The sequence below is a fragment of the Phyllopteryx taeniolatus genome, chromosome 3 (genome assembly GCF_024500385.1).
Source record: "Phyllopteryx taeniolatus isolate TA_2022b chromosome 3, UOR_Ptae_1.2, whole genome shotgun sequence".
NCBI lineage: Eukaryota > Metazoa > Chordata > Actinopteri > Syngnathiformes > Syngnathidae > Phyllopteryx > Phyllopteryx taeniolatus.
Genome location: NC_084504.1, coordinates 3181006 through 3195707, shown reverse-complemented (window position 1 = coordinate 3195707; position 14702 = coordinate 3181006). Strand labels below are relative to the sequence as shown.

Sequence of the window (14702 nt, the reverse complement as noted above, 5' to 3'; positions counted from 1 at the left end):
GTTGCATCATCATGTTCAATAAAACAGAAAGGACTTTTTTCTTTTGGCAATTACATTACATTTCAATGGGGTATTCTGTCATGACAATTGAAACTATGACAGGATTAATCTTGTATCATCATTAATGGAGCGCACGATGACTAATGAAGTTGTCTTTGGCTGCTGGTTGGAACATGTTTAGCAAGCTCCTGATGAGAAGGAAAACAAATGGTTCAAACATCCACCACCTAAAATTATTCCAAACTTGTGTAGGGGAGGAGTGTCTGCAACACTGGCTGGAACTTTCCCCCCATGCAAATATGCTCCTGTTTTTGATGCACAATTCTCTGGACAGCAGGGGGCAGGCCAGGGCGTAACCATCCTCGCAGCTTCCTTCAGCGGCAAGTGTAGGTGATGGCATGGTTGTCATAGTCTGTGTCAATGATCCAGTAGTTGTCTCCTGGATGAGCACACATTTATTGGTCCTGCACTATGCAATTCTCCATCGTGCTGCCCTAATTCAATAAAATAAAGCCCCAGTTAAGATCACAACACTGAATACATTAAAATCCATTTACTGTATAAGTTAAAATGAACACACATTATAAAATACAGTTCATGTCAATTTGACAACAACGTATGGCAATGTTTTGAATTGGTAATAGTAGAAAATTGTAAAAGCAGATGCACGGATTTAAGAAATAAATAAAAAAAGCAATACTATATAGTATATACAGAAGTGAGCAAATGTCGAAGGCCCTCCCAAGTCATAATAATATTGTTTTATTGTAATAAGGAGACAGATTTTTCCCCAACAAGACAGTGATTTCCGCATGTGGAAAGATGGAATGAAATATGCTGAAAATGTAAAGCATTGTCACAGTAACGGTCATCCTAATACTTTTGCACGAGTGTACACTGTGCACATAAAGTAATCAATTGTACAGATATTACAGACTGCATGTGTTTAAATGTGAGTGACTTATTGACCATACCTCCACTGGACAGATAACTGGCCAGTCCCTGGTAGTTCATGAACATCTTGCCTGGGCTTTCAGGGTTAGGCACAGAGTACTGAGCAGCCATGTCAGCACAAACAACCCAGAACCTGGATGTCATAGGAAGAAAAGGTTCATACTCAAGCCTTTCAGTGCTTTAAATGAATGCATACAGATGCAACAACCATTGCTCACCCGAACAGAGTGACTCTGCCCCTGGAGGAGGCCACCATGGCGCCGTCATCTCCAACAGTGTACGCCGCAGAGATGTTGTCCTGAAGGAACAAACCCTCTGGATCTTTCTTCTGCAGGGCGTACCACTTCCCTGCATACTGATGGCAAAAATAAAGCTTTTTAGAGTCATTCATAATACAGGTTTTCTACAACTGTAGTGAAGTCAGTGGTGGGAAATACAAAAATACTATACTTACATTTTTTCCAGGTATCTGTACTTTTCACTTTGACTCCATACATTTGAAAACAGACCATATCTGTACTTTCTACTCCTTACTTTGTCAAAATAGGCTCGTTACATTTTATAAAGATTTTCAATGTGGAACAATTTGGATTGACCGATTGGTTAAATCTCTTATAAAGCAGAAAAAAAAGACAGCCAGCAACACAGATTCGATCTAGCAAGCTATTACTCATCAATGACCTGATTTAAGTCACTTGTTGAATGTTGTCGGCTACAAGAATTAAAAAAAAAAAAAAATGGGAACATGTTTTGATGGCCAAAAAAAAAAAAAAAAAAAAAAAACCTACACAAATAGTTTTTTTTTCTCTCTTCTCTGTACAAGCACTGTTACTAAAAGAAATAAAGTACTTTGGGTGCAAATGAGGTTTTGTTTTATTATCAGTTATTAAAACAGGTTTTAACTTCTTTTTATGCCTTATGAATCAAAATTACTAGCTACCGCTTCTATAACTTAAACACCTGTTTGGAACATTCCATAGGTGCACAGGTTAATTGGAAACAGGTGAGTGTCATGATTGCGTATAGAAGGCTGAGTTGTTCACGAGGTTCACCACTTTGTGAACAACTGCATGAGCAAATAGGCCAACATTTTAAGAACTACATTTCTCAACGTACAACTGCAAGGAATTCAGGGCTTAGTTTTTGCCCCTTCAAAACCGATCGATAGTAAGTTTTCAGTTACTTTATGAAAATGGTATGCTGTGACTTTTTCCTCACTTTATTTCAGAAGTTACATTAAAGTCCCATAAAACGTCACGTGGTGCACGTGTGCGAATTGCAGCCTTCTGCGGCAACAGCCGGATGATTTCTTATGAAGGCACCATTGATGCTGAAAGGTACAAACAGGTTTTGGAACAACATGTGCTGCCATCCAAGCAATGTTTTTTTCAGGGACATCCCTTATTTCAGCAAGACAATGCCAAATAACATTCTGCATGTTACAACATGCTTCGAAGGCTTCGTAGTAAAAGAGTACGAGTACTAGACTGGCCTGGCTTCAGTCCAGAGCTGTCTCCCATTGAAAATGTGTGGTGCATTAAGAAGCGCAAAATATGACTACGGAGATCCCGGACTGTCGAGCAACTGAAGTTGGACATAAAGCAAAAATGGGAAAGTATTCCACTTACAATTAGTGTCCTCATTTGTAAACACTTGAACCGAAGGCCAAAGTCAAATTCTTACATTTTTAATGTGCTAAAAGTGAAAAAGTTAAATTGAAATTAAAAAGTGAAATTCATCACCTTATAACGTGACACTGACGTTCATTTTCCTGGAGTGACAGCAATACGCTTCGGTAAGTATTGTACATAGCCATCCATCCATTATCTGAGCAGCTTATCCTCACAAGGGTCGCGGGAGCGCTGGAGCCTATCCCAGCTATCATCGGGCAGGAGGCGGGGTACACCCTGAACTGGTTGCCAGCCAATCGCAGGGCACATAGAAACAAACAACCATACACACTCACACCTACAGGAAATTTAGAGTCTTCAATTAACCTACCATGCATGGTTTTGGGACGGGGGAGGAAACCGGAGTGCCCGGAGAAAACCCACGCAGGCACGGGGAGAACATGCAAACTCCACACAGGCGGGGCCGGGGATTGAACCCCGGTCCTCAGAACTGTGAGGCAGACGCTCTAACCAGTCGGTCAACCGTGCCGCCGTATTGTATATAATTTAAATTTAAAAAAATAAATTAAAAAAAACACTTTTGTACATAGTGCAGACTCTGAAAAGTACTTAAGTACAGAATCAGTAGCCTACATTTGAGTGAACTACATATAGTATATACACACTATTCTGAACATGTGTTTCTCTTGATGAAATAATGTAGACTCACTCTTTTGGGGTCAAAGTCCTGTTTGACCATGAAGCTATCCACCGCACAGCTGGCCAGGCTAGACAGCAGCAGCATGACCAAGGCAAACATTTGGAAGTCCACTCTAGACAATTAAACAACATTAGTTTCCTTTATGCAGCCAAATGGAGTGAGTCGCCCCAGCAGCTATTCATCTCTATGGGTCACCTTACCTTGTAGGTGTAGCAGGAAGTTGAAGCAGGAAGGTCATGTTCAGAGTTGTGAAGAGCGAGTCAGCATTGCAGCTTTTTATACCTGAAGCACACACTGGCTCAAAATGTATTTTCATGTCTTAAACCTAAATACAGAGTGTAAATCTACCGTTAATCCATTTAACAAAATCCCTCGCCGTAAACTGGTGACCGCTTGCATTCAGCAGTGTATAGGCTTTATGTAATTGTCTACAGAGCCACATGATAACATACATAATGATTGGTATACTACTTTAAGGACAAGCACTATAAGGAGGGGTGGGTGAATATTTTATTGGTCTGGCCCCTTTGACATCAGATTAGACTATGTTGTCACTGAACTACAATGAGTTTGACACCCCTGAAGTAGATGCATGATGATTTGTTTTAGCGGACCACGTGAAATGATGTGGCAGGTTGGATCTGGACCCCAGGGCCTTAAGTTTGGCACCTTTAACATACTAACTGTTCTATTAAGACTTGCTTACTAAACTTTGTAAAAAGATCATTCCTGGTACTGCTCTTGTATTGAATTCAATCAAAAGGTGCAAGTGTACCCAAATACTGTATGCGGGCACTGCTTAGTATTACTTTGTTTGTTTACTCATCCCAATGTATTTCCTCAACACAAAATGGTTATAAGGTTTGGGAATCGGGCATTTGGGTGAAATTTCAGGATGAGCCTAAAATGCACCTTAAAGGTGAACTTAATTTGACCAGTCCTGAAATATCACCCAAAAGCTGAATATCCCACTGAAGTAATGCTATAAATTTCCCTGAGCAACTATTTTTTACTGCAGTAGGTGAGCACTAAGTAGCAGCGTGCACACCGCACAGCTATTGTTTGTAACCTCCACTGAAAAGTTAGGTAAGGCTGAGTGGTGGCTCAGTAGTAGAGGAAGCTCACCTTCTTAACTGGACTTGATCTCAGAGTGTCTGGACCAGCCTCGTCTCAGGTCAACGTCATCATCTGGGACCTTTGACATCACAACTCTTGATATGAGGGTGTTCTTTCCCCTGTATTTGAGTGCTATCATGGATGCATGGTGAGCATCACATGACCCAGAAGGCACACCGAACCAATTTTTTTCTGTTTTACAACCTCAATTCCAATGAAGTTGGGACATTGTGTTAAACAAATACAAAACAGAATACAATGATTTGCAAATCATGTTCAACCTATATTTAATTGAATACACTACAAAGACAAGATATTTCATGTTCAAACTGATAAACTTTATTGTTTTTAGCAGATAATCATTAACTTAGAATTTTATGGCTGCAACACGTTCCAAAAAAGCTGGGACAGGTGGCAAAAAAGACTGAGAAAGTTGAGGAATGCTCATCAAACACCTGTTTGGAACATCCCACAGGTGAACAGGCTAATTGGGAACAGGTGGGTGCCATGACTGGGTATAAAAGGAGCATCCCTGAATTGCTCAGTCATTCACAAGCAAAGATGGGGCGAGGTTCACCTCTTTGTGAACAAGTGCGTGAGAAAATAGTCGAACAGTTTAAGCACAATGTTCCTCAATGTACAATTGTAAGGAATTTAGGGATTTCGTCATCTACGGTCCAGAATATCAAAAGGTTCAGAGAATCTGGAGAAACACGACATGTAAGCGGCAAGGCCGAAAACCAACATTGAATGCCCGTGACCTTCGATCCCTCAGGCGGCACTGCATCAAAAACCGACATCAATGTGTAAAGGATATCACTGCATAGGCTCAGGAACACTTCAGAAAACCAACGTCAGTAAATACAGTTTGACGCTACGTCCGTAAGTGCAACTTGAAACTCTACTATGCAAAGCAATAGCCATTTATCAACAACACCCAGAAACGCCGCCGGCTTCTCTGGCCCCGATCTCATCTACAATAGACTGATGCAAAGTGGAAATGTGTTCTGTGGTCTGACGAGTCCACATTTCAAATTGGTTTTGGAAATTGTGGATGGTGTGTCCCCCCAGGCTAAAGAGGAAAAGAACCATCCGGACTGTAATGGACGCAAAGTTCAAAAACCAGCATCTGTGATGGTATGGGGCTGTCCGGAGACACCGGACTGTTGAACAGCTGAAGCTGTACATCAAGCAAGAATGGCAAAGAATTCCACCTACAAAGTTTCAACAATTAATGTCCTCAGTTCCCAAACGTTTATTGAATGTTGTTAAGAGAAAATGTGATGTAACACAGTGGTAAACATGACCCTGTCCCAGCTTTTTTGGAACATGTTGCAGCCATAAAATTCAAAGTTATGGTTTATTTGCTAAAAACAAAGTTTATCAGTTTGAACATTAAATTTCTTGTCTTTGTAGTGCATACAATTAAATATAGGTTGAACATGATTTGCAAATCATTGTATTCTGTTTTTATTTATGTTTAATACAACATCCCAACTTCATTGGAATTGGGAATTATTGGAATTATTCATACAATTAAGAAACAAAAAAAACAGTGGTATGTACTTAAATTATTTACTTCTGCTAACACAATCAAAAGTCAATAGTATAACTATTAAAAAGGAGGTGATTGGAGACTACAGTGGATATAAAAAGTCAAATACACACCTGTTCAAATGGCAGTGGGTGCTGGGGTCAAGGCGGGAGCCTATACACAATTCCCCAAAGGGGTGATTTAAAACACTTTGGCTAAAAATGTTTTTTTTTTTTTTTTTTAACATTGAAGAAGAAAAAGGCTGTATGAAAAAGGGCACTTTTTTAGCCCAAAGGGCAGGGGGCAGCACAGTGGGCGACTGGTTAGCACATCTGCCTCACAAGTTCTCAGGACCTGGGTTCAAATCCGGCCTCACCTGTGTGGAGTTTGCATGTTCTCCCTGTGCCTACATGTGTTTTATCCGGGTAATCTGGTTTCCCCCCACATCCCAGGGTGTACCCCGCCTCCCGCCCGAAGATAGCTGGCATAGGCTCCAGCGGCCCGCGAGGATAAGCAGTAGGATGGATAGGTATGTCACTGTGTCGTGAGGTCTGATCTAAAATCAGAGCCTTTGCTCAGAAAAAATTGAGACACTGCTTACTGTACCCATTGTGAACTAATAACCAAGATACGTACCAAACTGTCATTTGCTACACCCATAGCAATGAAACTTGTGGTTTCACCAGAATTTCTAACATGCTCCCCTCGAGTGCAACCACCAATACTGTGTGGGCATGAAAAAGTCTGACCCACCTGGTGTAGTTGGTTCTCTCCGACTTCGGTACAGGCAGCTCATTCCAACTCAGTGACTGGGTGAATGGTTGCGTCGCTCTAAATATGCCCTTTAATTGATTGGCGACATGTCCAGGGTGCAGTCTGCCTTTCGCCCGAAGCCGGCTGGGATAGGCTCCAGCTCCCCTTGACCCTCAACAAAATAAAGTGGTAAAGAAAATGTACTGTATATAGGACACTTATGTCTTCAAATGTATGGGCATCTTTTTGCATTGAATATATTTTACAGATATCTTTGGCAGCTCAAATCCAGTCAGTGTCTCTGCAACCATAAACATGGACAATTAATGTGATCCCTCAATAAAATGCAACTCCAGATAAGTGACACCACTTTGCATTTATTCAAGCAAAATTTGGACTTGTACGTACAAAGGGAGACCTGCGTTATTATTGAGAAGAGCATTCTCAGTTGAATAATATAAAATATGCCGTAACAGTCGATTGGAAAACAATAGGGGTCTCGGTGGGGTTTTAGACATGCAGCATTAAAAATCAAGAGCCAATTATTTACATGATGGCTTTACTAACAGGACCAGAAGTAGGCAATCCAATAAATTAATCCTAAACAGCAGTGTAGATATGCACAACATGGGAGCGTTTGAATGTTTCAGCACTGACGTTGCCCAGTGTTACTCCAGAATGACCACGGAGAAGAATTTTAGGAACCGTACAAGTGAAGGTTTACTTCAGAATGGTGTCTTCATTTGCTGTAAGCGGAAAGGAAAATACAAGTATATTTACAAGCAGAACATTTAACAGTAAGAACAGTAACTACAGTTATTTTATTCAACAATTGTATCCGCTCTTTATTTGCTTTACAGTGCAATATGCCGACTACATATCTGACATGATCTGCAAAAGTTGTATTAAGACAATTTGACAGTTTTTCATTGTTGAAAACATTTCATCTTTAATCCAAAAGGCTTCTACAGTTCTAAATTTTAGGTATGGAATCCATTTAATTTGAATTAAAGGACTAGTCATAGACCGATGTGTTTTTTTATGTCACTCTTTGAGAACACTGATGATACTATTATACAGTTTGTAATTTTCAGTAATGTAGTTAGATAGCCTGCAGTTACTCTGCTGTAAGACTAGCCAAAATAACACAACGAATAAGTTTGACACAGCTTCAATTTGGCCGATTATTTGCCGTAAAAAGGCCAATCCCGATATGTTCCAAAATGCAAAACATCGTCCCATCCGACAATTTGGCCTATCAATATAAAGGACCCTTTTGAAATAAAGGTGAACTATCAACAACCAAGATGAATTACAATGAACTGAATGGCTGAGAATCTACAAAAACATGTCAGACACATTTGGTTACCTTCTGCTAGCTGCTTGGCAATGCGCTCTTGCTCCTCACGGGCCTTCTTCTCTTCCTCCTCAATCCTCCTCTCTTCAGCTGCAATAGGCTTCAAGTTGTCTAAACAGGGAGGCGTAGAACATGTTGTCGTTTATACTCAGTGGAGTTTGTGGTAAAGCATGTTTTAGTAGGACAACTTACCATATCTCCTCTTGCCATAAACGATGCCAGCGATCAAAGCTGAATACCTGGCAGTCTGAAATACAACACGAACAAACTGGCAAGTCACGAGGGCATTCGGAGATTTCCATCTGCAGGTATCATCAACTCGCCATCAAAAAAACCTACTCATTTAATTGGGCATATCTAAATATTTATACAGACTGGATTTTTTTAAAAAACCACACAGGCATTGGTAAACATTTTTACTGGAGTTCTAAGTTTTATTAAGAATCTCTAAGGCGATGGGAACTTTCAAGGTTTCAAGATTACGAACGACGCGCAGCTGCGAAAGAATACTATTTTACATTAGTTTGTTTTATAATTTAGGAGCTGAAATTGATTTTCATAAACATTTAACTGTTTTTTCGTCTTTACAGCTGCGTTAGCGTTGGTTGGTGATAAGGCGCGTTCCCACAACAGGGCTACATCGCCGCCACAGGAATTAAACTCCGCCGTTAACCGAGGACATGCGTCAGGTCTAAAAAGGTGGCTGTCAACCTTCGTTACCGTTCACTCCTCTTTTTAATTTATTTTTTTAACTCCAATACTCAGCTCTGCGTAAGAATAGCACTTCACCACCACGTTAGTATTATTGTTTTAGGCAAAGTAGGACACCTGTTATCAATCTGCCTTTGGTTGTCATAAGAGCGAGAAGCAAACCATTAGCTTCACGACACATTAGCTGAATGACAACGTGAGGCTGCTAAGCAAACCATTAGCTTCACGACACATTAGCTGAATGACAACGTGAGGCTGCTAAGCAAACCATTAGCTTCACGACACATTAGCTGAATGACAACGTGAGGCTGCTAAGCAAAACATTAGCTGAATGACAACGTGAGGCTGCTAAGCAAAACATTAGCTGAATGACAACGTGAGGCTGCTAAGCAAACCATTAGCTTCGCGACACATTAGCTCAATGACAACGTGAAACTGCTAAATGGCGAGATAATCTCAGTCTCGTAGAAGATATGATGAGGCAAACCAACCTTAATCAATGGCGACACTGCAACCGGGGGAGCCATGGTTTAACCACAGGTCGGCAGCAAACCCGAGAGAGGTCACTTTACTGTCGCAGAGGATTGTGGGAGGAGGAGCAGGAGACGACTTCTTCGTTGAGAATCGCTGGGCACAACAGACATCTCATGGTTTGAAATGCTGCCACCCTCTGGACGTTGACGAACGTGTTTACATCGGTGCCGCCTTGCTTGATTTACTACTTGAATTCGTTCAATTCAGTTTGCTCGTACATCAAATAAAATGTTCCCCATTAATCCGTTCCAAAATCAAAACATTTTATTGTTACATGTGTTTCATGAAGAAAAATAGTGCTGCTGCAATGTAAATGATCGAAAATACAGTCGTACCAAATTGCATTTATTTATGCAAACAACTTTACATTGTGGATGGAAAAGTCTACTGGATTTGGTAAACACAAAAGAAAGCACCAGCATTTGAGTTAAAAGCACAGGTTTGTTGCACTGCATTACCAAGATGAATTAACATTTAACCTAGCGCTTTGGGTTTTAGGATTCGAAAGGTGAAAAACAAAACATCAGTTTACATTAGATACTCTAAAATTGCAATTGCCTCCATGACAAGATTCACCCATGTTTGTTACATCTTGGCTGATTGAAGGAACATAATATTTACACTGATGTCAATTTTTGGGGACCGCATCAGTGGAAATAGCGGATAATTTCATTTGAGCTATGTTTGATTCATACTTGTTTCACTAGTAATGAGAGATCTGAGCATCACCAATTACACTAGATATTAGTTTAAAAACGTTTCTCCTTCCAAAAACAAATGTGTTTCAGTGTGTGTGAGTGTGAGTCAAGTTTTTAATCTTCACCCAACTTTGGTAAATTATGCTGCCAAGGAGTTTTTCAATCTGTTATCTGCATCAGGCCTTTATTCAGGTTTTTAAGGCAGCAAAGTAGTGGATCTATTGAGTTCAATTGAAATTGTGTCACTGACACTCCACAAATGTCTTAAAAGTATGCAATTTCTTTAGCTCACATGACGGTGGCCTTTTCCAAAGCAGTCGTTAAGATTCTGCACGGTCCTCTTGGCGAACCTCACTTTCCCTCGATTCTTCAGGGAGGCTGTGTACTGATTGGACTTGAGTTTGGAGTAGTAGTCTGAGAACTTGTTGAAGAGGATGGATATGGGTAAACCGTTGAGTATGATTCCAAAGGCGATGCAGATGAAAGCAAAAAGACGACCAAGGATGGTCTCTGGGTAGACGTCGCCGTAGCCAACCGTGGAGATGCTGACCTGCGGAGTTTTCAGGGGAGAGCAGTCGTGATCATTATGAGGAACCGAGAGCATTTCAACTAGCTTTTGCAGATTTTTTTTATGGTATGCTTTGCGATAAGATTACCACAACCGGCAACCTCTTAAGTACTTTAGAAATCCTTCAGAAGTTCACTTTTTAGTGCAAAATGCATTAGGATTTTAAGAATTACAATACAGAAAACTTAAGTAATATGGCGTCTTCATGTTCTCCCATGCTTGTGTGGGTTTTCTGACAAATTCCAAAACAACACCCAAACCCGGCTGTGATAGGCTCCAGCGTAACCCTAATAAAGACAAGCGGTGTAGAAAATGGATGGATGGATGGATGGATGGAGTATATGAGAATGTTAAAAGCGAAACACATGGAACGGAGAAAAGTTGAGAAAGAAAACGATGACAAATAAATGAGAAATGCCAAAAACCTACCCATTGAACTTACAGAAAATCTGACAATATGATACAAAAAAGGTAATTTTACAAGCATAGGATATGCAGTAGCGTGTTATACTGCATAAGGATATTGGATGTTTGATTATCTTTTTGCACATTGGGAAACAAAGTCTTACTCAAGGAAATGTATTCTATAAACCTCTATAATCATAAGTGGTTGCCAGAAAAGAATAAAGAATCCTTGCCACTAGTTGGTATCAGAGAAGTTTAAAGTTCATGCTCAGTAGGGTTTGCAACTATATTAGCAGGAATCTTCACTTTGTAGTCGTGTCTGTTTGAAAAGTAAGACTGGAAATGAATGGGATTTGTTTGCGCTGACCAGTGCAGGCAAAGGTACTGTAAGGGGAGACAACAGTGATGACCATTCTAACTACCAAAAAGGGGATTTCAATTTGCAGCAATAAAGTGCTGCGATTGACTCCGGACTAGTCAAGAGTGTACCCCGCTCCTTGCCAAAAGTCTGCAGGGATAGGCTCTTGCGCCCCTGCAACACCCTCCTAATGAGGACAAGCGCTGTTGAAAATGGAAAGAGTAAGTAAGTCAACAGATTCAGTGCCCCAATGTCTTAACGTGTTTGTATAAGGGTGATGAAAACTAAATAACATTGAAAAGTAATTTGTTTAGAAAAAGATCAAGTCCTCCTGGTGTGTATTACCATAGCCTACTTTCAGAAGATGTCTTAATTCGTTCCACTCAAGGTTTTGGCCTAAAACAAAACTGGTACAGAGTGTAATCATTACCATTGATGATCATTATTTACATGTGGACTGATTAATATTTGCCTGCAGACTGACAAGGAGACTAGCCAATGACTGCAGGAGCAGAGAATGCAAATCTGTCTGATGACAAACAGCGAGCTTGAGAGAAATGTAAGCCACAAAGCAGAGGCAGTATACGCGCAGAACGAGGTGATTCAATGCCATCCAATTTTGAAACCTCATGCTGTTGGAAAAAGGGGGCTAATGACCCTATTTTTTGACAACAAAGATTTCGCTGGATCTTTCACTTGACAAAGACATACTTACAGATGCCCACCACCAGGCATGAGGAATGCTGGTGAAGTTTGTTTGAGGCATGTCATGCTCCACAGTGTAAACCATGGCGGAGAAGCTGAAGATCCCCATGGCGATAAAGAGGAACAGGCAGCCGACTTGTTGGTAGCACTGGCGCAGAGTAAAGCCGAACGCCCTCAGGCCTGTGGAGTGTCGGGCCAGCTTCAAGATACGAAAGATCCGCATTAGTCTCATGATACGGAGGACTTGTCCGAGCTTTCCCACCTGCCCCACGGCCTGCATGTCGGCCTCATGCTTCATGTAGTTTTCCTTGTTGTCAAAGAATTCCAGAATGGCCTGGACGTACTGAGGCAGGATGGCGATCAGGTCCACGGTGTTGAGCACACTCCTGCTGAAGGCTTTGAGGTCAGGGGTGGACACCAGACGTAACAGATACTCCATAGTGAAGAAGGCGATGCACATTGACTCCACATACTCCCAGTAAGTCTTTCCACTGAGCTGCCCCATATGAGCTCTGTACTGCATCTCCTCCACTGTGTTCAGTGTCATGGCCACCAGCGAGATCAGGACGAATAAACTGGAGGTCACTGCCATCAGCTTGGCCTTGACTGAAGAAAATGGCTTCTCCATCAAGTTCCAGATAGCTCGCCGCCTGTGGCCCATGAACATATCTTGAAACAGCGCCTCATTCTCCTCGATCTCCACCTCGGCTTCCAGCTCCCTCTGGATCTTCAGCTGCTCATTCAGCTCGTCCTGTCTCTCCTCAAAGGAGATGCGGCAGCAGCGTTGGGTGTTCTTGATCCTTACCCCCCAGTAGTTGATCTCCTCAAGGAAATTGCGGGGGCACAGCTCGTCCTTGATCCACAGCACACCAGTTCGGTAGAAATTAAAGATGCTGTGAAAGATATCAGGGTCTCTGTCAAAGAAGAACTCGTTGTTGGTCACACTGTAGTCATCGCACAGGTCTAGTTTCATGTTGTGGTCGGTGTAAGTGGCCAGTCGTCCAATTCTGGTCTTGGGGTACCTGGCTGCCATCTTGTAGGCGATTTGGTAGGGCTTCCCACCTACATTGATGTTGATCATATAATTCTTGGATGGGGAAATCTGTCTGGAGAAGCCATCATCATCTTCCTCTTCATATTCAGCGTAAATGTCGTAGATGTCTTTGCTCAGCTCTTGCATGGAATTCCATGTCCTCACACAGCTCTCCTTTGCTGATGGATAAACAATCTCAGAAGATCTTCGATCGACGTCAGAACCGGTGACTTTGTAGTTGGGAAAGAGACTTTGTCTCCTGTTGAAGAACCGAAACACTTTACCGGTGCTCCCCATGTCAGTGTACAAACTGGAAAGCAGACAAAGGCTGCCAGCATTACTTCTGTCTAATACCCTTTTACTTAAGCATGGAGGACCTCACGGCCCCATTAATGTTGCTGACTGAGAGGATCCATGTGCTTACAGGACATCTAAATACCATTATCCCCTACTGATCTACCAGGCCGAGATAATGAGGACAGGGAGGCATATCTCAACACATGCCCCTCATCAATGTCCCCTTCTATATATATAAAAAAAAAAAAAACATTATTTATGGCATTGACTGAGAGTGTTCATTGTTAATATAGGGGATTTGAAGACCTGCATGGCAGTGATGAATGCAAGTAGTGTGCTATACCTGAATCTTTTTGCAGTCCTCTCAGATTACACAAAGGGAGTCATATATATGGTTACGGTAAGATTCCACAAAAGCAATATATAAACACGGTTACGGTAAGATTCCACAAAAGCAATGTCAAATTCAGGAATTTGTCAATCATTCGTAGTCAATCGCTCGGTTAGAAAACTACGTCTCTTGGTTCTTACCTGTTTAGCCCAAATGCAAGGTTTGCGCTTCCCTCGAACTAAGAAAGACAGCATATATGTCCATACAAGAAGATGAAGGTATTAAGCCCTGGTCTATACGTGCTAATTGGGGGTTGCATGCTGCATTGTTCAGAGCTAAGATTTGTGCTTTGGGAGTATGGGGTGCCGAACCCCCTGATATGGGCTGTTCGCTCCCTGTACGACCGGTGTCAGTTTGGTCCGCATTGGCGGCAGTAAGTCGAACTCGTTTCCGGTGAGGGTTGGACTCCGCCAAAGCTGCTCTTTGTCACCGATTCTGTTCATAACTTTTTTGAACAGAATTTCTAGGCGCAGCCGAGGCGTAGCGGGGGTCCGGTTTGGTGGCCTCAGTATTGCATCTCTGCTTTTTGCAGATGATGTGGTTCTGTTGGCTTCATCATGCCGTGATCGCCAACTCTCAGAGCTCAGAGTAGAGCCGCTGCTCCTCCACATTGAGAGGAGCCAGACGATGTGGCTGGGGCATGTGATGCGGATGCTTCCCGGACGCCTCCCTTGCGAGGTGGTCCAGGCATGTCCCACCGGAAGGAGATCCCGGGGACTACCCAGGAAACGCTGGAGAGACTGTGTTTCTCGGCTGGCCTGGGAACGAGCTGGGTGAAGTGGCTGGGGAGAGGGAAGTCTGGGCGTCCCTGCTAAAACTACTGCCCCCACGACCTGACCTCGGATAAGCGGTAGAAAATGGATGGATGGATGGATAATAGAAAATACTGGTATACTGCTCGCTCTTTGTTGGAGTAGTGGCAAATTTAATGATGTGATCTCAGAGAACTCTGGAAAC

At 42.0% G+C, this 14702-nt stretch overlaps 2 protein-coding genes across 2 annotated transcripts; both read right to left on the bottom strand.

Annotated features, from left to right (window-relative positions):
• Nucleotides 1–139: 139 nt before the first annotated feature.
• Nucleotides 140–7408, bottom strand: LOC133474655 (purpurin-like). The gene is given in 8 exon segments (XM_061766500.1): nt 140–349; nt 352–377; nt 379–439; nt 975–1087; nt 1173–1309; nt 3295–3397; nt 3486–3567; nt 6689–7408. Coding segments are annotated over 8 exon segments (681 nt in total). The 5' UTR covers nt 6732–7408; the 3' UTR covers nt 140–233.
• Nucleotides 7409–9530: 2122 nt separating this feature from the next.
• LOC133474654 (potassium voltage-gated channel subfamily V member 2-like) lies at nt 9531–13544 on the bottom strand. Its single transcript, XM_061766499.1, has 2 exons — nt 12035–13544; nt 9531–10538 (listed from the first exon to the last, which is right to left on the bottom strand). The coding sequence occupies exons 1-2, from the start codon at nt 13352–13354 to the stop codon at nt 10272–10274; spliced, it is 1587 nt and encodes a 528-aa protein (XP_061622483.1). The 5' UTR covers nt 13355–13544; the 3' UTR covers nt 9531–10271.
• Nucleotides 13545–14702: the final 1158 nt, after the last annotated feature.